The sequence below is a fragment of the Myotis yumanensis genome, unplaced genomic scaffold (genome assembly GCF_028538775.1).
Source record: "Myotis yumanensis isolate MYYU_CA2020_CCGP unplaced genomic scaffold, mMyoYum1.0.hap1 SCAF_8, whole genome shotgun sequence".
In the NCBI taxonomy this organism is placed as follows: domain Eukaryota; kingdom Metazoa; phylum Chordata; class Mammalia; order Chiroptera; family Vespertilionidae; genus Myotis; species Myotis yumanensis.
Genome location: NW_027223759.1, coordinates 45,309,518 through 45,334,926, shown reverse-complemented (window position 1 = coordinate 45,334,926; position 25,409 = coordinate 45,309,518). Strand labels below are relative to the sequence as shown.

The 25,409-nt window shown below is 38.4% G+C and overlaps 1 protein-coding gene across 4 annotated transcripts in view; it reads right to left on the bottom strand.

Annotated features, from left to right (window-relative positions):
• SLC25A12 (solute carrier family 25 member 12) overlaps positions 1 to 25,409 on the bottom strand; it is a 167,860-nt gene that overhangs the window by 59,434 nt on the left and 83,017 nt on the right. For all 4 annotated transcript variants that reach the window (XM_070422756.1, XM_070422758.1, XM_070422757.1 and 1 more), the window contains one exon: positions 8,217 to 8,359. In XM_070422756.1, coding sequence (XP_070278857.1) covers positions 8,217 to 8,359 — 143 coding nt within the window. The remainder of the gene's footprint in view (positions 1 to 8,216; positions 8,360 to 25,409) is intronic.

The following is a 25,409-nucleotide window of genomic DNA, read 5'->3' as shown; positions in this document are numbered from 1 at the left end:
ATTCGACCAGGGGGCGGGGCCGGCGGCCAACCTCTTGTGACCCCTCCCCCTGGCTGGCCCTGACAGATAGGATCGGGGTGGGCGGGCTGGCCAGACCCCACCCATGCACGAATTCGTGCACCGGGCCTCTAGTCCTATATAATAAAAAGGTAATATGCAAATAGACCAAACAGCAGAACAACCAATCAAAGCATAATATGCTAATGGTATGCTAAGGCTGTTCAACCGCTCGCTATGATGTGTACTGACCACCAGGGGGCATTTGCTCCAACTGGGAAGTTAGCTTGCTGCTGGTGTCTGGCCCGATCAGGGACTGAGCGAGATGGGCCGGACCCGCCCTGGAGCCCTCCCGTGGTCCCTCCCCGCCCGACAGTGCACCGGTAGGGTCCCTCAGCCTGGCCTGCACCCTCTCGCAATCTGGGACCCATCAGGGGATGTCAGAGAGCTGGTTTCAGCCCCATCTCACAGGCCACTCCCCTTGGGAGGGCGCCAGATGCAGGGCTCATGGCTGGCGACTGCTGCTGTAGCAGCTCGAGCCTCTCCCCATTGGGGACTGATTGCGCATGAGCCCGTGGCTGGCACAGTGGGGCCGGGATGAGTAGGAGCGGCAGGTAGGAACTGCAGGTGGCGTTGGACTGTGGGTTTCCGCCTGATCCCTGCAGGCCACCCAGAGGGACCCCACTCGTGCACAAATTCGTGCACCAGACCTCTAGTATATTTATAAAAGGCTAAGTGACCAACTGTCCGTCCATTTGACATGCTGCTACATATGACACGCACTGGCAATTTAAAAATAAACGCTGACTCACGTATGTGCGATACATATAAAGCTCCCATCAAATTTCTTAATAGTATTACTCCTTCAGGAATGCCATGTCATGAATTAAAATTGAAAGTAGGTGCAATCATCATGCTACTGAGAAACCTTAATAGTAAATGGGGTCTTTGTAATGGAACTAGATTTATTATCACAAGATTGTGACCTAACATAGTTGAAGCTGAAGTATTAACAAGATCTGCAGAAGGAGAGGTTGTTCTGATTTCAAGAATTGATTTGTCCCCATCTGACACTGGCCTCCATTTTAATTAATTCGAAGAAAGTTTCCCGTGATGCCAGCATTTGTGATGACTATTAATAAATCACAAGGACAAACTCTAGACAGAGTAGGAATATTCCTACCTGAACCCATTTTCAGACATGGTCAGTTATATGTTGCTTTCTCTCAAGTCTGAAGAGCGTGTGGCGTTAAAGTTGTAAATACTTCATCACAAGGGAAATTAGTCAAACACTCTGAAAGTGTTTTTACTCTTAATGTGGTATACAGAGAGATATTAGAATAAGTTTAATCATTTTACCAGTCATTGTTTTTATCAATGTGTTTTTATGTTTTCATTGTTTTCATATGTTTTTATTGTTTTTATTATCATGCCTTTGTTGCTGTTATATCATGTTGTTTATTAATCAATTTATATATTATTTTCATATACATTTTACTAATTTTCTTTCATCTCTGACACTTTTATTATAGAGAAAGGGCAAATAGCAATATTAAAATATTTCTTCTAAATAATTTCCTTTCAATGTGCACAAATCTGTGCACTGGGTCACTAGTTTAAAAATAAGTCACTTCATATTGTTCAGCCTTAAAAAGAAATGAAGTTCTGGTGCATGCTTCATGAATGAATCTTCAAAATTATGCTAAGTGAAATAAGTTATACACAAAAGGACAAATATTGTATTATTCTATTTATATGACATACCTAGAATAGTCAAATTATTGAGATAGAAAGTAGAACAGCAGCCCTGGATGGTGCTGCTCCGTGGTTAGAGCGCTGACCTTCGCATCAGAGCCAAGGTTTGATTCCCAGTCAAGGGCACCTACCTGATCCCTGGCCCCAGTCAAGGAGTGTGCGGGAAACAACCAACGAATGTGTCTCTCTCACATCAATGTTTCTCTCTCCCTCCCTCCTTTCCTTCCACTTTCTCTAAAAATCAATGGAGCCCAGCCCTGCGTGGCTCAGATACTCATAGATTGAGCATTGAACTATGAACCAGGAGGTCACAGTTCAATTCCCAGTCAGCACACATGCCCAGATTGCGGGCTTGATCCCCAGTGGGGGGCGTGCAGGAGGCAGCCTATTAATGATTCTCTCTCATCTTTGACGTTTCTATCTCTCTCCCTCTCTCCTTTTCTGTCTGCAATAAATAAAAATATATAAAAAAAGAAAAAAAAAGAAATAGGAAAAATATCTTTGGGTGAGGATTAACAACAAAAAAAGAAAAAAGAAGAACAGTGGTTACCAGGGACTGGGTGTTGGGAGAGAAAGGGGACTAACTGCTTAATGGGTATGGAGTTTTGTATAAGAAGATTAAAAAGCGCTAAAGATGGATGGTGGCGATGGCAACACAACAATGTGAATGTGCGTAATGCCACTGAATTGTACACCTAAACATGATTAAAATGGTAATTATGTTATAAATATTTTAATACAATAAAAAAATTAAAAATAAATAAAATTAAAAAATAAGTTACCTAATGTTATTCAAGTGTTTGCATTTGTCAAAACTCAGCAAATGTCTTTAACTAACAAACAAAATAGAAACAGACTCATTGATACAGAAAACAGACTGACAGCTGTCAGAAGGGAGGGGGTTTGGGGACTGGGCAAAAAAATTAAGCGATTAAAAAAAAAAGACACAGACAACAGTATGATGACTGCCAGAGGGAAAGGAGTGTGGGGAGGTAGAAGAGGGCAAATGAGGGGATCAGCGGTGGCGGAAAGAGGCTTGACTTTAGGTAGTGAGCATACAATGTGGTTTGCAGATGATGTGTTATTGAGTTATATACTTGAAACCTGTGGTGTTATTAACCAACGTCATCCCAATAAATTCAATTAAAAAAAAGATTTATAGGAGATTCCAAAATGGTGGCAGAGTAAGTGGATACACACTTGACACATTCCCAGGACCAAACTCGAAAAAACAAATACTAAAATCCAGTTGATAAATCCATGCTGAAGTATTTAAGAAGAAGTGCATGAATGTCTGCAATTTACTTTGAAATGAGTAAAAAAATAAAGTGGGTTAAAGGAAAGATAGAGGAATAGATACATGAAAACAGATGTTCAGAAAGATATTAATGGTAGAATATATGTGGTTGGTTATATGGGTATTTACTGTAAAATTATTTCAACTTTCTAGAATGTTTAAAATTTTTCATAATAAAATATTGGGAGGAAATGGGGTGGATAGGCCACTTAGTCTCTGATATGCTCCTTACTTATTTTTAGCTAAAAATACTTAATAATGTAACAATACACATCAAAAAGCAAGAAATAATCTGCTTATCTGCTAACATAAAGCAAACATGTTCCAGAATCATTTTTAAAGCTCTTTTTCCTTTATCCTGTCTGCCATGGAGTCCCCTATCGCTAGAAGGACCTGATTGAGACTTTGGCAGGAAAAGTGCAAGCTACTAACTGTGGAGTTGAAAAAAATCATTACTTAGTTCATACCGTAAGGTTTTCTTTTAATAAGGATAACATATTTGCTGTTTGATATACTATAAAGAACACATCATTTTATGACTTTGAAACAATGTATTTTATGAATTTGATGTGTTTCTAAATTTTTCTACAGAGCACCTTTTAATGTACTGAATGGAAATTATAAAATTTCAAAATATTAATGTATTAATTTCTAATTTTTTAAAACAACCAAGATTTCTTCTATATACATGTAATTAAATGTAATTAATTTTTAAAAAATAATAGTCCTGGCTGCATGGCTCAGTTAGTTGGAGTGCTGTCCCATACACCAAAAGATTGCAGGTTTGATTCTCAGTCAGGGCACATATCTAGGTGTGGGTTTGATCCCTGGTACAGGAGGCAATCAATCAATTTTCTCTCTCTCTCTCTCTCTCTAGAATCAATTTAAAATTATCTATATATACTAGAGGCCCAGTGCACGGATTTGTGCACCAGTGGAGTTCCTCAGTCTGGCATGTGGGGATCGGGCCAAAACCAGCTCTCAGACATCCCCTGAGGGGTCCCAGATTGTGAGAGGACACAGGCCAGGCCGAGGGACCCGACAGGTGCAGGATCGGGTCTGGGGAGGGACCACAGCAGGTACCAGGGCATGTCCGGCCCATCTCGCCCAGTCCTGATCAATCGGACCCCAGCAGCAAGCTACCCTACTGGTTGGAGCATCTGTCTCCTGGTGGTCAGTGTGTATCATAGCAACTGGTCGAATGAATGGTTGGACACTTAGCATATTAGGCTTTTATTATATAGGATATCTATAAAAATAAAAGCGTAATATGCTAATTAGACCGGATGTCCTCCTTCCAGACAAAGCCACAGTGGGTGGGGGCCAAGGCAGAGGCGGCAGAGGCCCCTGGCCATGGCAGACAGGGGCCATGGCAGCAGCAGGTGGGGGCTGGGGCCAAGGCCCTTACACGAATTTCGTGCATCAGGCCTCTAATTATATATATATATATATATATATATATAAAAATAACATACACACACACACACACACACACACACTTGGGTGAGGATTAAAATCTATAATAATAAAAGCATAATATGCTAATTAGACCAGATGTCCTTCCGGATGAAGCCACAGTGGCGGCGGGGGCCAAGCCCTTGCACGAATTTCATGCATTGAGCCTCTAGTAATAAAATAATAAAACAAAAGTATTATAGAAATTTTAAGAATGACTCTTTACCTTTCTGAAGTCATAGAACCTTTTGAAAACCTGGGATTTCTACCCAGAAAAATGCACATACAAATGCACTCATTTTATATTATACTAGAGGCCCGGTGCATGAAATTCATGCATGGGTGAGGGGTCCCTCAGCCCGGCCTGCTCCCACTCACAATCCAGGACCCCTTGGGGGATGTCCGACTGCCGGTTTAGGCCCAATCCCGTGAAAATCCCTGAGGGATGGGGCCTAAACTGGCAGTTGGACATCCCTCTTACAATCTGGGACTGCTGGCTCCTAACCGCTCACCTACCTGCCTGATCGCCCCTAACCACTCGCATGCCTGCCTGATCACCCCTAACCACTCTGCATGCCTGCCTGATCACCCCTAACCACTTGCCTGCCTGCCTGATTGCCCCTAACCGCCCCTGCCTCAGCACCCCCCCCCCCCCCCCCCGTGGCTTGTTCCAGAAGGATGTCCAGAATGACGTCCAGAAGGTCATTAGGCTGTCTGGTCTAATTAGCATATTACACTTTTATTATTATAGATTTCACCAGGTTCAGGAACCTCTGAAGATTATTCATGAACAAGAGGAGGTTAAGAATCCCTATATTTCTAGAAAATTCCACCTTTCTTTGCTTTTAGAAAGTTTGTTTCATAAACTTACTTATAATTTTTATGACATAACTTTGAATTAGATTTCCTAACCAATCCCAATTTGACTCATTCCAAAGACAGAGAAAAAAACAAAGTTGAAAAAGGTTTTACCATTTGAAATAGAACATATTTACCTTTTGAAAAGAGAAGCAAGTGATGATGTTGTTTTAAGTAAACACCATTCAACATTATTAGATTCTTTACTTGCCAAAACCCATTTTTGACCTATTCTTCTCTGGCAACTTAAACCCTTGGCCACACTTTTAACAACCCAACTGAGACTGGGAGAATCACATAAATGATGCTTCATAAAAGACATCACTGAGATGGACCAGATGGTCACAAAAGAAAGCATCTGAAAAGACATGGATACTCTGAAAACGGTTCTCAGACCAAATTAATAACAATAATTACTCTGATTATTCCTAAAAGAGCTAAATGTATATGCTACTTTTAATAAGTCTGAAGAAGGAATTCTGATGAAACAGAATTAATTTTCTTTTTTTTTTTTTTTTGGATGTTCTTTTTCTTTTTATTTCAGAGAGGAAGGGAAAGGGAGAGATAGAAACATCAATGATGAGAGAGAATCATTGATCAGCTGCCTCCTGCACGCCCACTACTAGGGATTGAGCCCACAACCCTGGCATGTGCCCTTGGTCAGAATCAAACCTGGAATCCTTCAGTCCACAGGCCAACACTCTATTCACTGAGCCAAACCGGATAGGGCTAGAATTAATTTTCATATGCCTTACTGTTTAAGCACTATGAGAAATCCAATGACTAAATGGTCCACAGTAACTATCAGCTGATTTGACTTTTTTAAAGATTAGACACAAAATATATACAACTTCCCCAATATCTGCCATTGATAAATTATATAAAATCTTTCTAAGATATAATCCTTATAGTAAATGTCATTACAGGAAAATACAAATGAATACAACATTAAACCTGGACTCAAAGAAGATAGATAACATTTCTACTTAAACGATTACAATAGTCTCCTAGCCAGATATCACTGCATTCAAATCTTGTCCTACTCCAACCTATGATTTTTCTAAAATCGTATCATTTCATAGAGGCCCAATGCATGAATTCATGCACGGGTGAGGTCCGGTCGGCCTACCCCAATCAGGGCTGATCAGGCCGGGCTGGCTGGGGAGAGGGGATGCGGGAGGTTGGCCAGCCCGCTCCGCCACCTGGTCCAACTCCCAGTCGAACTCCCAGTTGAGGGGACAATTTGCATATTAGCCTTTTATTATATAAGATGATAATGGAAATAATGTTTAAAGATTCCTTATTGCCCAGTTGTTGTTTTTTTAGTTTTTCACACAAGCACCTCTACAGGGAAGAGAAAAACTCCTGGGTCTTTGGAGGTCTGGGGATGTAACTTGGAACTCACAAAACAAGGCAAATTTTCTTTATAATTCATACAAATATTCCATTTTCTCCATAATACAGTCATATGTGATTTTAATATAAAAACAGTGTTTTTTTCCCCTTGAATTGAATAAACTGAGACTCTAGTAAGATGCACCTTGTGATTTCTGTGACTGTACCATAAACAGCCAGGCTAAAAATATCTCCACGACTTAGAGTCATGAGTCCCTCTTTGACAGCATATAGTCAAAGCCTAGCACACAAAGCCAACCACAACTCTAACAGTGGCAAAGCAGCACCACAACCACACCAAATTACTTGTAACACAACCTCCTCACTCACACTCCCCAAAACACACACACACACACACACACACACACACGCACCCGCGCGCGCGCGCGCGCGCGCGCGCGCGCGCGCGCACACACACACACGTGCCCCTTGGTGCTTCAAGTCACTACTGCTCCCCCTTTCATGGAATTCTCCTTCCTACTTGTCCAACCACCAACAAGCTCCTTTCATCTTGCCAGATTTCACAATCATCACCTCTTCTGTGATGCTGTTCTGACCACCCAAAACAGACTTAATTATGCTTTCTTGAGTGTCCTTTGTACCTTTTATATACTTCTGCTGTAGCATCTTATCCCCAAAGTATTACTTTTCTGTGTTGTTTACCCATTCTTTATCTCACTAGGCCATGAGTTTCTTCTTAAGACCAGGAACTCCATTTTATGTTTGTATTTGTAAGGCCCAACAGAGCCTGGAAAATGGTGTTTGTTCAATAAATGTTTGTCAAATAAATGAGTAGACAGAAAAATGAACAAATAACACTCTCTAAATTCTTCCCTGATTTTTCTTTATATCACATATAATCTCCTAATATATTCTAATTTACTTTTGATTTTGTTCATTTTTGCATAGTTTATTCACTGATGTAATTCTAGCATGTAATACAGTGCCTAAAACATAGTAGATAGTAGGTATTCAATATTTATTGAATTAATGAATGAATGAAAGAAAGAAATATACTTAGTTATCTGGAAACCAGTCTGCTCAGATTATATATAAAATATGACTTTTCACACGTAAGTTTTTCAAAAGAAAAAGAAATGTCAGTATCCTTGATAATGGTAGTAAATAACACAGTTTTTATGATCACCTCAGAAAAAATATGATTTATTGATATTAAAATTCCAAACTGTCATAGGTAAACTTATGGTTTTTCCATTTTTTAATCAGACACTGCAGGGCATTAGCCTTCAAAAAATGCATAAAGAGCTCAGCCAGTGTGGCTCAGTGGTTGAACATTGACCTATGAAGTAGGAGGTCAGAATCCCATCAGGGCTCATGCCCCACTTGCAGGCTCGATCCCCAGTAGGGGACCTGCATTGATGTTTCTATCTCTCTATCCTCCCTTCCTCTCTCTCAAAAAATGTTTTAAAAACATTTAGAAAATGCATAAAGGTCTTACCCATCCTTGGTTTGATCAGCTACTCCTGCCAAGAGCTGAACAATCTTCGGATTGCTATCTGGATCATTATACAGTCCAAGATAACGCTGGACAAAGTCTTCTGGGGTCATGTAATGCTCTCCATCGACTTCAGTACTGGCATACTATAAAGTAGATAATGTATACTTAAATATTAAAGTTATTCAATATCATTTTGTAGCCAACAAATGTCTTAGGAAATTGTAAATTAAAGGCAAGTATCAAAATCAAAATATGGATAATGCAGACTTTTTCTCTGGATAGTGAAAAAACAAATACCAAGAGCATGACTTAAGAACATTGGTAAAGTACTGATATACTATGTCAGCGATTTTCATCTCATGGCACACATAAACTAATTACTAAAATTCTGCTGCACACCAAAAAAATATACTTTTTTGCCAATCTGACAAAATAAAATAGGTATAATTTTGATTCATTCACACTGGTTGGCTATTGTTGTGTGGGCTGTTTTAATTTTTTTTATTTGACAATCTATGGGGAAAGAGGTCAGTGCTTTTGAGTAAACAGTTAGGTATTGCATGGTTCTATTTGTTTATTTTCTGTTAATCCTCATTTGAGGATATTTTTTTCCCACTGATTTTTAGAGAAAGTAGAAGGGGGGAAGGAGAGACAGAGAGAGAGAAATATTGATGCAAGAGAGACACACTGATTGGTTGCCTCTCACATGAGCCCCAACCAGGGGCGGGGATCAAGCCTGTAACCCAGGTATGTGACCTTGACTGGAATCAACCCAAGATCTTTCAGTCTGCGGGCCAATGCTCCAAACACTGAGCCAAACTGGCTAGGGCAGGTATTGCATGTTTTAGAAATTCTTGTGGCACATCAATTGAAAATCACTGATCTAGAAAAATGAAGTTGCTTTAGCTACTTCACTCAACTATCAAAGTAGTACCATCAGAAAATTTCCCAGAATTGAAGAAACACATAATAAATTAAATAAAAAAAAAAACAAAACACCAGGACTTGGCCCACCATCATAAAATTACAGACCATCAGAATAAAGAGAAAATCCTAAAAGTTTTCAGAGGGAAAAAAAAAAAAAAAGCAGGTCACATATGAAGAATTATGAATCACGGACATCATGTTCCTCTCAACAGAAATACTGGAAGCTTGAAGACAATGCAGTAAGGCCCTGAAAATTCTAAGAGAAATAATTTCCAACCTAGAATTCTAAATTGAGCCAAACTGTCAATCAATTGTAAAGGTAGGTTGAAAGCACTTTGAGATGGCCATGTTCTCAACATTTTTTTTCTCCATTCATGTGTCCTTTCTCAGGAAGCTATAGGATAACTTGCTCCATCAAAAAGAGAACATGAACCAAATAAGAGATGTGGAAATTAGGAAACACAATTCAACTCGGGAAAATAGCCAAGGGAAATCCCAGAACTGTGCTGCAGGCCTCAAGAGTACCTAATCCTGGCTGGGGCAGACAGAGGGTTCCAAGAAGGAAACCACTAGGGAAAATGAAAGGTCAGCTTATCCAGGGCATTTATCTGGCTATGTCGAAAATAACACTGGGAGAAATTTAAATCTTTGCTCAAATGTCACCTTTTCAATGACACCTACACTTATAACCCTATTTAGTCTTACAACCCATGCCTGTATCTGTATTTCCAATTCCCCATATGTTGCTCTGTTTTCCACTTGGTACCTATCACCTATACTTCTAACATACTATATATTTTACTTTTTATTATGTTTATTATCTATCTCCCAATTAGAATGTGTCACAAAGAAAAAAATATTTGTCTAGTTTGCTCACTGATGTATCCCAAGCACCAAAAATAATGCTTGACACATAGTAGGCACTGAGTGAATATTTATTAAAATAATGAATTATGCCGAAACCGGTTTGGCTCAGTGGATGGAGCGTCGGCCTGCGGACTGAAGGGTCCCAGGTTCGATTCCGGTCCAGGGCGTGTACCTGGGTTGCGGGCACGTCCCCGGTGGGGGATGTGCGGGAGGCAGCTGATCGATGTTTCTGACTCTCTATTCCTCTCCCTTCCTCTCTGTGAAGAATCAATGAAATATATTAAAAAAAAAAAAAATAGCCTTGAAGCTTTAAAAAAAAAAAAAAAAAAAAAAAAAAAAAAAAATAATGAATTGGCAATAGGTACAAAGATTATTAAGTAAACCCTAGCCAGTTTGGCTCAGTGGATAGAGTGTTGGCCTGTGGACTGAAGGGTCCCAGGTTCAATTCCAGTCAAGGGCACATGCCCGGGTTGCAGGTCGATTCCCAGTGAAGACGTGCAGGAGACAGCCGATCAATGAGTCTCTCATCATTGGTGTTTCTATCTCTCTCTCCCTCTCCCTTCCTCTTTCTTAAATTAATAAAAATATATATTTTTAAAAAGATTACTAAGTTTAAAGTTAGGTGATGCTGTACTTTATGAAAAAGTAAATAATGAAAAAGTATTTTTGTTGTACAAAAATAGGAAATATCATAATATATGACTTAACTAAAACATTAATAGTAATAATGTAGATACCAAATATGAACTTAATAATGATTACAGCCCTAGCCAGTTGGTTCAGTGGACAGAGCGTTAGCCTGCAGACTGAAGGTTCTCAGGTTCAATTCCGGACAAGGGCACATACCTCAGTTGCAGGCTCAATCCCTGACTCCAATCAGGGTGCACATGGGGAAGGCAACCAATCAATGTGTCTCTCTCTCTGTGTCTCTCCTTCTCCTTTCCACTCTCTCTAAGACTCAATGTAAAATTACCCTAGGGTGAGGATTAATAAAAATAAAATTATGATTACAAATATACAGTGAGGAATGGAGGAAAAAGAATGGGGGAGAATGTAGTATAAGGAATTCCTCAACTACTATAATAAAAAAGTTAATAATGACTAGAAATAGAAGTACCCTATATAATAAAAGCCTAATATGCAAATCGACTGAATGGCGGAATGACTGGTGGAACAACCAGTCGCTATGACGTGCACTAACCACCAGGGAGCAGATGCTCAATGCAGGAGCTGCCCCAGCCCATAGGCCCCAGGCCAGACAAGGCAGGTGCCAGTGGGGGGCCCCCCAATTGCCCCACTCGTCGTCCCACAGATTGGCCCTGATCGCCAGCCAGGCCTAGGGACCCTACCTGTGCATGAATTTCATACACCGGGCCTATAGTAGAAATATAAAGGAAAATACTAAAATAAATAGCTAAAAGAATTACAAGTGGTTGCTTCTGACAAAAAAGATAGGGATGAAAAGGACCAGAGCAAAGAACTTTTGGTTAAGCATTTCAAATATCCTTATTTATAATCTAACTTTTAACAAGGACAGCATTAAATAAAAAATGTTTCCTTTGTTGTATTCTGAAACACACCACAGAGGCTATCACAGCAAATTCTGTATCAACCTACATAAGAAGTAGCCCAAAGTGGACATATTTTTACTAGCTAGTGCTAACAATAGCACCTAGCAATCACCCCAAAATAAAATCATGTTCTCTCTACATGCTATTAAAAGTCATTCCTAAAAAGGTCCTGGGTTTAAAACCTGGCCCTACCACTAACTCACTGTGAGTCTTCAACAACTCCATTCTCCAGCCCCCCTAGATATATCATACAACTATAAAATGAAGACTGAACAATTTTTGATGTTTTAAAACAACAGGTATACAAACAAAGGATTAAAAAATAAACTACATAATATTGCTACTAACAGTGAATGGATTCTACCAATTCCTATCAATTGCTTCTTCCTCTCCTTCTTTAATGTATGACATGATCTGATACATTTACCAAGATCACAAAACTACAAGAATTTAGAACCAGCAGGAGTGGGGAAAGGCACAATGTCAGGGAGACTACTGCAGTTGGAAAGAGGGAGCAACACAAGGAAGTCTAAAAGTAGAATTTAGAGAGACTGACAAGTCAACCACTAAGAATATGAGTGCCAAACCACAATATGAAAAATGAACTATGGGAATCAAAAAAGGAGTGGTTCATTCTAAGGATTGATAGGATGGGGTTGGGAGGAGAAAAGAGAAGGCCTGTTCAAAACAGGCCTTAAAAGTAAAATTCAATTTCAACTGCAAATGGAGAGAAAGGATATTTTAGACTAAAATATAATAGTCAAAGTGAACAAATATAGAAATAATTTTTTTTCTTCTTTGGGGAGAAGTTAGCTGGAGAGAGATATGGTAACAAAGAAGAGGGATACATATAAAGATATGTAGATGATGAAAAGGAAAAGACAGTTTGAGACCAGATGGTGGAAGACTGAATACTAAACTGAATAACTCTGCATTTTATTCTGTGGGCCATGGGATAGCACTAAAAATTTTAAGGGAGGAGAGGTATTGTCTCATCTTTGCTCTCCCTGGTAGCAATGTGAAAGATGGATTGGGGAAGAAATAAGCTGAGTAGGGGCAAGGAGACCAAGCAGTGACTATCACAAAGTTCCAGGTGAAAGAAGCTGAGGCTTAACCAAGGCAGAGGGAAGTACAAATTAAAAAAACAATGCGGGGAAAAAACCAATGGTTACATTCACCCATTGCTAATGGATATGATTTTAAGTGTTATATTCATACCATTCAAAATTAAAACGGTACAAAAGGATATTATACAGTGAGAAGTCTTCCTCCCACCTCTGTCCCCAGTCACTCAACTCCCCACTCCAGAGGCAGTCAATCTCTTGTAAATCCTTCCAGATCTCTTTTACACATGAACAAGTAAATTACACATACATGATATATGTGTATATACATTATATATACATGTTAGTATACATACACATGCAAGTATGTGTGTATGAATATTCTTATCTAGTTCTTTTTTACACAAATAATAACAACTATTTACACTGTTCTGTACATCTTTTTTCAAATTCAGTCCTTTTAAAAAGTGATTTAGCAATATATGTACATACACACAAATATACCTATACATCATGTATAAAGAGCTATAAAAATGCTCACATCCTTTAACAAAGAATCCTGGGCATGACTCCTATGAAAAAATTTAAGAAAGAAAGAACTAAACACAAAATAAGAAAATACAATAGATGGGTTATGGTGACCTTTGTTCTCTCTTTGTTCTCTCTCTTCACAATTGTTTGAGTGTTGGTTTCTTTCTTTAATTAGCAGATATAAATTTTCAAAAGAGAGGATATATGAAAATATTTGCATTAGTATTAACAAAATTTGGCATCCAATTGTCCTTTTGGGGGGCACAGAGATGTCTTATAGCAATACCTGAGTTTGATTGCCAGGATTATCACCACTACACACACAGAACACATACATATACACACATTTGCATACATTAAAAGTATACTGTACTTACTGAATCACCAGCATTTCACAATATTCTTGACTTTAAAACTACCAGGAAATAGAGCAGCCTTAGCACACACTACCAAGGACACAGCAGCCAACAAGGAAAACAAATGCTTTTGTTGACATGTACTGGAACAGGCTCAGCCAGTATCTGGGATTATAAATGATGCCAGAGAATCACTTACCCTGAGGTATTTTGCTAGTGTTTTCCCCAACTCTCCCAGTCTATTTTAACTTGATTTTGTCTAAAAGATAAAGTGTACAGCTCAGAGAAGAAAAAGTCTTCTCATCCACAAGGAGTCACTCACTACTTGACTTCTGCAGGAGATAGTTAATTAACTCATTACATTAGAGACAATTACTTGGCAATGTCAGTGAGCCTGTTGCCTGAACAGACAGAAGAGGGAGTTTAGAACTGAAACTAGAATCTACGCACAGTCAGTCAAGATGCTAAAACATTTCAGGTATTATGTTAAAAAAAAAAAAAAAAGCAGATACTATAAAATGGGTAATATATTTAAACCAAAAGTATTTTTAATGCTTTTAAAATAAAAATGACCCATTTACTTTAAACAACTTCATTAGTTTTAATGCTTCTTAATTTAACTGACTGGGTAATAATGTCTTAAACAGATTTTTAAAAAGTAAACATGGCTAGCCAGCTGGTGTGGCCTAGTGGTTGAGCATCGACCCATGCACCAAGAGGTCACCAGTTCCATTCTAATTTGATTGGACTGCAGGCTTCATCCCCAGTGGGGCGTGTGCAGGAGCTGCTGATCATGATGGTTTTTTCTCTCATAGATTTTTCTCTCTCTCTCCCCTCTCACTCTAAAATCAATAAAAACTTTTTTAAAGTAGTGTTTATATATATATATATAAAAAAAGTAAACATGGCCTAGAGCAGCGGTTCTCAACCTGTGAGTCGCGACCCCTTTGGCGGTCGAACAACCCTTTCACAGGGGTCGCCTAAGATCATCCTGCATATCAGATATTTACATTACGATTCATAACAGTAGCAAAATTACAGTTATGAAGTAGCAACGAAAATAATTTTATGGTTGGGGTCACAACATGAGGAACTGTATTTAAAGGGCCAGAAGGTTGAGAACCACTGGCCTAGAGGAACACACAAGGCTAGAAATAAAAAGTTAAGTGGCCTTATCGAGACCTCTTTCTGCTACTCAAAATGACTTGAGTGTTTATGCTAAAAACAATAAAAAACAACTTAAAACAAAATTTGAGACTCCCAATGCTAAAAATTTAATATATCAAACAACTTACTAGTTTTATAATATCATTTTCATTTTGTTCCTGTTATTTCAAAGGGTGAACTAAAATGACTTTAAATTAACCAAAAATTATATCCGTACTCCAAATAACTTTAGAGTTAATCATCTGCCATTTCAAAGATGTCTCTTAAGCACTAGTAAATCCCTCTTGGGCAAGAAATCAAGGACACATGAAAGACATAGACAAGAAGTGGCATAGACAACAAAACAAAAACAAAAACCACCACAGGTGGTCTATTTTCTTAAACTTTATCCAAACCCAACTCAAGTATTTGAATGTAAAAGTGCATATAGCTTTGACATTTTCAGAAATATTTAAATTTACATTGAGTATAGTTCACATGTGCTTGAAAAAGCCTAGACATTCTGAAGCTTGAGAAATAAGATGGATCTTGTAGATTAGAATTTTTACACATTTAATCCAAATTATTGCCTATAAGAGATGGCAGGGTTTCATACTCACACTGAACTACCTCTAGCTGCAAATGAAAAGATCATGTTATCTAGAAATGTTCTGCCTATCAAGCCAACAGATCAACATGTCAAGACCTCACTTGCCTGGAGTAAACTAAATAGTAGTAACTCATTTGCCATTTATCAAATTTAACCTTAAGTGACCTTTAGAGTGTGCTACCTACATAAGAGGTTAACTATAAAACAAACTTTACAAAGAATTTACACAATATCCTAAATTTCCATTGAGTAAGGGGGGGAAAAGGTTAACTTAAAATTCAATAACATGAATGAGTAAAAAAAAAAAGTCTAAATGATACAAATTACCTGCTTAAATGGTTTAAATTTTTTTTTGTAAATATCCTTTGATGTTTTCTATGTCTAAAAGATTTTTTCAGAGATTATACAGGAAAATTCTGATCTGCTGTGACTATAAAGCTGGTTACTTTTTAAAAATTATGCAGTGTATCAAGATCAAGGATTTCCTTTTTATGTATACCAAAATCAAGGTAGTGTATATAGAAGCACTACTTTTTAAACTAAAAATCTGCTAAAATCAAGTCTTTCAGGTTATTGTGCATTCAATTAAAGGCATTTATGAAGCACCTTGCCTGATACTAGATGCAGAGATCAATAAAACATTGTTCCTGTCCTCAAATAGCTCAGAGACAATGGCATGATGGACACCTAAACCAGGGTCAGAAAACAGGTCCTAATCCCACTAGTTGAGATTTCTTGAGCAAAACACTCTGAGCCTCTTTAACAGAAAAAGCTGTGTTGTTGTGAGGGGAAAAAATGAAATCTTGAACACCAAAGTTCTTGTTTTTATAGAGCATATATGCCTATTGAAATTCTAAAATGCTTAGAAACACAGAAAAGTTTCCCTCCTGCTTTACTGAATTTTTCTGCTTTTGCTCAAACCTGAAGGAGTTATTGTTCTAATTCTTAATTTTTCTCCAAACCAAGTTTTCTTCCCACAATTCTTGGGTTTATCAGGAGATCAGTCCTGACTAGTCTAGGCAGCTTCATCTCTGCTTATCCATCATGTGGCTGTAATATGAGTCAAAACAAACTGTTCCTCTATGACTTTGTTCCAACAGAGATGAAATGACATTTTCAGATCTTAATATACTTTCAATTTCAGTAAATCAAATGACAATGTCACAAAGTTCAGTAATTTCAATTATTAAATAGAGCACTTCCCATATAGAAAAATGAATTACATGAACAATGGGAGAAAAAGACATGCACCAAGGTAAGAGCTGAGCATATGAAGTGAACCCTTTTGCTGTTCTTCCCTATTACTGCTCCTACTCCTAATAGGAGCCCAATTTAGTAAGGAATGCATGCCCTTTCACTACAAAAGCACTCTGCATAATGAGCAAAGACCACAACTGATCTGACACACAAACCCTGTTACAACAGTACAATGTGGAATTCACCTTCTATCATAAATAATATTTTAATGAGTAAAAATAAGTTTATCACATTTGGCCACATTAATTTTAACAACTTTATTGAGCCACATTAATTTTTTAAAAACAGATTTTAGTGATGCAAAGTTTTTCTGATATTTATCAAAATCAAGTACACATGCTTTGGGAAAAGGTAGTTTTATTCATCTAAATTTAATTAGCATTTTCAGTTGCATATTTCACAAACAAAATCTTTTATTTGATTTTGCAAAAAAAATTCCTCAAATGTCTGCCTCAGATTTCTTCCATGAAATACTATGGGCTTATTTTTCTTTTTGCTTTAATATATGTATTTTTACTATCCATTACAGCAAGTCCTACTGTTAACTACTAAACAATGCAATTCCTAACACAGTAGGGAGGTACAAGACCCTCGTTAATCACTGAAATCAACTGAAGCTACCGTAATAAACTAGGTCGACCAAAACAATTTTCTCCTTAAAATAGCCAAAAGCCTTGGAAATAAAATAACGACCTGAGAGAACTCAGTAACTGGAACCAGAAGGTTTCTAGGGGCAGATTATTAAGTTGAATACTTAATTTGCATTGTTCTTAAAATATTTCAATATCTTGGTGGAAGTAACCATGGGAACATACAAGGAACATATATATTTATAAGCCTGGGTAAATCATGCCTTTAACAATCAAGGTACAATTCCTAGGGAGACAGAATGCTTTAATGTTGGTAAGTCTTGATTAAATACCAAGATTTTCACCATAGAGAAAGGAGGACCTTTATCCTTGTAGGAAGCAGAAAATATTAAGAGAGTTAAGAGACAAATTAACCAAATACAATGTATGAACCTGACTTAGATCCTAATTTTTTTTTGTTTGCTTGATAGAGGGAATTTAATATAAGAACTGGTCATGAAAATAAGAAGGGATACTGAGGCAACTCAGAGATGAGCAACAGCAAGAATCACTCCTGCCGCAGGGCCAGAAGGATAGAGGAAGAAGACTCAGCTACTAACCAGATGCTCTCTGAAGTGGGGAGGGAGAGGATACCTCGGCTTCTCCTTCCTCCTTCTCTTCAGTGTCCCATTAAGTCCTTCCATTTTGCCAACCCTATCCAGAAAGCAGGTGGCTAGAGAGCCTGGACAATGTAGTTGACAGGTACTTAGCTCAGGTTCCCTTGAACACTTACAGTTAAGCAAGGCTTATGGGCTTATGGGTATTGGGAGATAGAATTCCAGAGAAGCAAGAATGAGAGGAAAAGGGAAGTGAGACATGGAATAAAACAATTTAAAAAAAATCAGAAAAATTTCAACACTGAATGGAAATCCATGTTATTAAGGAATATTTTTAGGTGTGATCATCTTATTGTGGTTTGGCTGGTTTTGCAGTCATCACCTTTTAGAGATACATTCTGAAGTATTTATTAAGTATTTATGGATACAGTGATATGTTGTCTGGGAATTGCTTCAAAATAATCCAATGCAGCTGCAATATAGATAAGCAAGATTAGCCATGATAGATGGTGACGCTGAGTAATGGGTATATGGCAATTCATTATGCTATTTTTCTCTAAATGTATATATGTTTAAAATTTCAATAATAACGTTTTTAAAAGGCTATAGAACAATGAGATGATTCTAGATGTACTAACATTATGTAAAAAATTGCATTAAAATACATAAACCATTTACTGTACAACCTTGAGCAAGTTACTTAATCTTTCTGGGTCTCAGTTTCCTCATCTATAAAATGGGAATATTAATGATACCTATTTTATAGATTTGTTCTGAGGATTAAATATGACTTGTATAAAATACTTAGACTAGTACCTGAGACAAAACAGTGACTCAGTAAATAACCAATTACAGTTTTAGAAATCCAAAAATGACCATGGCACTGGCTTCAGTGAATGATGCTTCAGAAATTTCAGCAGTCCTCACTTAGCATCAATAGGTTTTTGAAACTGCAGCAAAATGATGTATAAAGAAACCATAGCCTAATTGATATAAAAAAATCTTAAGGTCTTATAGCAGCTCATCAACATTATAATGAAACAGTTGAGCACAATGATGTTATTCAAGGACCTGACGCACAAAGTAAAAAAGAGCTGGACAGAACTGGGACTTGCTGATTTATTTTTTTAAGTTACACCTAAAAAGTGAATTAAAAGTCGCTCTTTCAGATTTGTTTTGATATTTCAGAGTCTATAATTAGACTATTATTTCTTCTCTGATCCAGACCGGGCAACTGAAAGTTCAAGAGAAAACTGCATATCTTCCACAGCCTCACAGGTCTCTCAATCTTAGACCATGCTATACCCCATCTCAGAGCCTATAGAGTTGAGAGAAGCCATTACCTCTTACAATTGTATTTCAGAATGTGGGGATTTGTAAACATCTTCGGATGTAGGTCTCAAGAATATAAGTAATTAACTGATTACATGAACACAGTCATAAACACATATTAATATCTTAAGTCACTTTATAGGCCCAGCAGTTACCTGGGGGAAAATAAGGGACTCAAATCCTATTCAGGAAAGAAAAGGCCTCATCTCATTTTAGAAGAAAAGGAAGAGAACAAAAAACCAAACTTTATTCAGTTCTCCATGTGTCAGGCACCATTTACACATTATTACCTCATTACCTCACACAGGGATGCTAGGTGTAATTATCCTTCTGAGAGACAGATGAAACAAGCTCCAAAAGTAATGTGAACACCTAAGGTCACATAACAAGAGGGATCAAATAAGGATTCAAATCCAAGTTAAACTACAAAGCCCAGGTAGACTCCAGCTACACTCTGTTGCCCTCCTGGAAGACAAGTTGCCTGAGGCACAACTCAAGATATTCTAAGAACCCTATGGACAAGAGGTAATTAAATTGGAAGAATCAGTCTACTCAAAACAGTCATTCATGACAAAGCACAGAAATGTATAAGAGAATTTACATTTCAACTTTACCTTTTTGAACATGATCTATTTAAATACAAATTGAATCATTCTATAGTATTTCCAAAGTGCTATAGTATTTCCAAAGTTCAGTGGTTTCCACAATACCTTTCAAAAAAAAATCCAAACTCTTCTCCATGGCCTATATGACTCCTTCAGCCTGATCTCTTACTAACTAGACATTCATCCCCCTCACTCACTGATGCCTCAGGCACACTAGCCTCCTTTCTGTTTTTTGACTATACCAAACCCTTTTCTATATCTAGGCCTTTGTACATGTGAGTCCTCTTTTTGGAATTCTCTCCACCCACCTTTCAGTTGTTAGCACTAGCATCACCTCCTCAAGGACTTTCACTGACCACCTTCTTGAAAAATGATAGCCTTTTCCATCATTCTGTTTATTTCCTTAGTAGACTTGTCACAATCTGTAATGTGTGTGTGTGTGTGTGTGTGTGTGTGTATACTTGTTATTGTCTGTCTCACCCCTACCTAGACTGTGAGGTCCTACCTTTACTAAACTCCTTTATCTTAGCTCTAAAACCTAGTTATAACCTAGCACAATGCCTAGCCTGCCATGTAGTAGGCAATGAAAAATGTGATTGATAGAACATTACATGGCATCTAATAACACTAATTTTCTCATCTTTTCAGTTATTTTTCAATTATTCCAGTTGACTCAAGGATAAAGTCTCACTATGGTGCCAGTTTACCCTTAATGCCTAACACTTTTTAAAAAAATGAGAACTCTATATAGTTTATGGCAAATACTTTATAAACTTAAGGTAAAGATTATTTATTATCTTCAATCCCTATATTCTAAAGAACTTGGGAAAACAATCAGTGTGGTTAAGAAACTATAGATGCCCTTCTGTGCATCTCATACTGGGTTTATTCAATCCAATTTATGTCGGGAAGTCCTCTTTTAACTTCAGGTTTTGAACTGCTAAATTCTTGCTTTTTAAATTACTCACTTGCTCAAAATTTGATACATACACATTGTAACCTTGTTTCATTTTCCCCTAATTCTTCCCCAACCAAGTTAACAACTTAGTTTCTATCCTTCCATATTTTTCTCAATGCCCATTAAGTCATACAAACATGTGTAAATATGCATATAAGTGACTTATAGAAAATTAATATTATGCTATATACCAGTGATGGCAAACCTATGACACGCATGTCAGAGGTGACACGTGAACTCATTTTTTTGGTTGATTTTTCTTTGTTAAATGGCATTTAAATATATAAAATAAATATCAAAAATATAAGTCTTTGTTTTACTATGGTTGCAAATATAAAAAAATTTCTATATGTGACACAGCACCAGAGTTAAGTTAGGGTTTTTCTTTTTTTTTTTTTTAAATATATTTTATTGATTTTTTACAGAGAGGAAGGGAGAGAGATAGAGAGCTAGAAACATCGATGAGAGAGAAACATCGATCAGCTGCCTCCCGCACATCTCCTACTGGGGATGTGCCCGCAACCCCAGGTACATGCCCTTGACCGGAATCGAACCCCGGACCTTTCAGTCCTCAGGCCGATGCTCTATCCACTGAGCCAAACTGGTTTTGGCAAGTTAGAGTTTTTCAAAATGCTGACATGCCGAGCTCAAAAGGTTCGCCATCACTGCTATATACACTTCTTTACATTTTTCTTTTCTCACTTAATAGTACATTGGAAATCCCTCTAAATCAGCTGCAATAAGTCTAATACATTCTTTTTAGTATCTGCATAGCTTTATTTTCTACCACTCCCCTTTTGATAGCATTTTTCTTCTCTCCCCTTTTTGAGGAAGAACTGAGTACTGCAACTAACAATCTTGAACATATATATTCTTACTAGAGGCCCGGTGCACGAAATTCGTGCACGGAAGCGAGGTTCCCTCAGCCTGGCCTGCACCCTCTCCAATCCGGGCCCCTCGGGGCTGCTGGCTCCTAACCACTCACCTGCCTGCCGGCCTGATCCCCCTAACTGCTCTCCCCTGCTGGCCTGATCTCCCTAACTGCTCTCCCCTGATGGTCTGATCTCCCTAACTGCTCTCCCCTGCTGGCCTGATCCTCCTAACTGCTCTCCCCTGCCTGCTTGATCACCTCTAACCGCCTCTGCCTCAGCCCTGCCACCATGGTTTTGTCCAGAAGATGTTCAGTCTAATTAGCATATTACCCTTTTATTAGTATAGATTATTAGTATAGATGCTACCTTGTCCTAAAAATGCAGGTTGTTAGCAGGTTTTCCTATCATGGAAGGGAAGCCCGCAATAGCATCCTGGGTTCTGACTAGGGCTTATGCACTCATGCTTTATCTCAGCAGATGAGATTCCTAGAAGAAGACTCGTGGATGTACCGTGAACATTTCTTTCAATTTTGCCAAGTCATCCTCCAAAAATGTTGAACCACTTTAAACTCCCACCAGCAACCATGGGTGAGCCCTTTGCCCTACTTTGATGCCAATATCATTGATTTCCCCCTAGAAGCTTCCCTCCCCTCAGCTGGGACTGCTTGGCACTTGAGCCAAACTCTCTGTTCAGCCCAGGACTTGATTTCCCGAGATAGAATTATGGAGGAGGAAAAAATAGTTTTCCTCTACCCTTCTGAGTTCTTAGCGGAGGCCCTTGTAATGAAAGACAGATTACCAAGAGAAAAACAAAAGTTCATTAACATGTGTACCTCATGTATATGTGGGAGATCCCAGGGAAAAAATGAATAACTCCCCAAGGTAGCTTAGAATCCAGATTTAAATACCTTCTTCCTAGGGAGAGGGGACGGGAGATGTAGGCCTCTTAGAGGAGAGTACATGATTTTTAGGAAAGATGAATGGGGGTGGGGGAGGTAGTTTGTAACAAAGTTTGGGTGTGATGTCAACTTCTAGTCTCCTGTCCTGTGACAGGAGTCAGTCTTCACTGGCTGATGACACTTTTCCCATCGAGGGAACCTTTTTGGGGGGTCCAATTTTAGGCAGATCAGGAGACTTCAGTGAAAGCCTCTCCTTGCATTTGCTGTTTTTCAAGCATCTGCTTAAGATCATCAATATAACATGGCATATGCTGGGGTGGCCTGTTCTCTGACCTTCAGAATAAACCCAACAAAAGCTTGTTTCCTCTCTTAGATGATTTGCCACAGTAGCGTTATTCCCTGGAGACAGTATTCTAACCAGACCTTCGCGGGAGTGGTCATAACATGCCTTGTGCTTGTAGAAAGGTGTGGGCCATATCACTAAATAAATCAGGGTCAGTTTTCTCATCTTGTGGAAAGGGAGATAATGATAGTTTAACTATCATAATGATATAAACTATCATTATCTCCCTTTCCACAGGTTTCCTGCGGGTTTGTGTCTCTGCTGCAGCCCCAGTGGCCCCAGCACCTCTGCGGCCTTGGGGTTAGGGGCTGCTGGGTGCCGGCCCCCCTGCGGGCTGTGTCTCTGCTCCTCCAGCCCCAGCAGTCCCAGTGCCACCTCAGCTGCAGGGCTTCAGGCTGCTGGGTGCCGGCCTCCCTGCGGGCTTGTGTCTCTGCTCCTCTGACCCCAGCGCCGCCACAGCCACGAGGCTTGGGGCCGCTGGCTGCCGGGCCCCCCTGCAGGCTGTGTCTCTGCTCCTCTGGCCCCAGTGGCTCCAGCGCTGCCTCGGCTGCAGGGCTTTGAGCTGCTGGTGCCCGGCCCCCTTGAAGGCTTGTGTCTCTGCTCCTCCGCCCTGGCGGCAGCGGTGACCAAGCAGGCCCAGAGGCCCTCCGCCAGCAGGTTGGGGCAGAACGTCTGCGTCATCGCCATGGTGACAATGCAAGTGTCCTGGCCCAGCCACCGCCATCTTTTGTGGTGGAGTGATGGCTAGTTTGCATATTACTCTTTTATTATATAGGATGAGTATTTTTATTTCTCTGGGATAAATATCCCAAAAGTAGAACTGTTTGTCCAAATGGTATCTTCTTTTTATTTGAAACCCCTGCCATATTGCTTTCCAAAGACTCTTTGTTTCCACAAATACTGTATGAGAGCAATTTTCCCCCTCCACATTTGACCTGAGTTGATGCTAACATTTTTTACTACTACTTGTATTATAACTATAATATTATGGTAAGTATCCCACACTTTTGAAAACATAGCCCTAATGCATATTCCAACAAAGTGGAAGGGTCTCCTGATAAAAGCTCTGCTTAATTTCATTCTCAGCCCCAGGTTACTGCCAAAAGTAAGTAATTACAAAATATGTAAACAAATTTTATTAAATAAAAGGACATTTCTTTCAAATAAAAATGTTACCATAAAACTAAGAATCACTCTTTGTTTTACATTAGCAGCATCTTTGTCCACTTATTCTTTAATCCTAAATAAACAAGATAGAAAAAGAAAGCATTTTCATAATTTTATATGGGATATGATCTTCATTGTTACATTGGTGATAATGAGAAAAAGAATAGGCTCAAAATAATTTTTGGTCTAGCATATGTAATGAAAGGTGCAGTCTCAACAAGTGTTGCTTTTACCATAGAATACTTTGATAAATGAACAGAAGGTCTACCAACTAAAAAAAAAAGAGTTCTTGAAAAATCATATACTTAAAAGTTTTTTAAATCTACTTTGCCACAAAGCACAGACCAGATAGTTTTTATTTTGAAAGCTGTCAGCCTTATAACAAACAGCCTGTGACATTCTTGTCTTCACCTCACCTCCTTCATTGCTTCTATTTTCTCCTTTTTTGTACTGTATACTTCTGATATAGCAAAATTAGGTCGATGATAGTGAGTGGGTGAGAGAGGTAAAAGAAGAAAGATAAATCAAGAAATGACAGTTGAAAAGGTAGTAATAGTAAAACCTTAGCTTGGCAACTGGTTGTAAAATTATGGCACAAACTAACACATAGAGTTCATTTGTTGTGCTCCAATTTTATAAACTTGAGGAGCAGGAAAAAAACAGATTTTTACTGAATATTATCTGTTCTTGTTTAATTAATAGGAAATACAGCTCATCAAAATTGTAGAAGCAATGAATACCGAAAAAAAGCACCTATTTTCCTATACTCAAAATAATAATTCTTTATTCTTATAAAGCCCTCTCATGAACTTGCACACATCATTTCACTAAACATAAATAAACAGCACTTTAAAATAGAAATATTTTGCTGCTTACAAACAAAGTCTTTTGAGCCATACTGGCTATTTGTGAATTTAGACAGTTAATGACACAATTCTAAATTTTATTTTAAAAAAAGAGCTTTCAACTGTGTTCTAAAATTCAAAATTAAATCATCTTTTTAAAAGCTCAATTGAGATCCTGAACTCAAGTGACCCTCGAAGCCTACCAAAACCAAATTCAATAACAGTGTAATCTATAAACATATATTTTTATTGATTTCAGAGAGGGATAAGGAGAGATAGAAACATCAATCATGAGAGCATTAATCGGCTGTCTCCTGCACACCCCCTACTGGCGATTGAGCCTGCAACCCTGGTATGTGCCCTGACCGGCAATCAAACTGTGACCTCCTGGTTCATTGGTCCACACTCAACCACTGAGTCACACGGGCCAGGCTATATTTTAGTTTTTTACTGTATCCTTTTTGTACAACTCTACTTTAAACTCCCATGGGACCATTCTCCCTAGTTCTCTTCCTCCTCCTTCTCATTTCAATTGTGGATATCACTTATAAATCAGCCCCTTATTCCTGGTCTTATGTTATATTTAATTCCCCTAATCACAAGGATTCATGCACCACCTATATGAATTTGTATCTGTCCAAATCTTACTTTAACTTA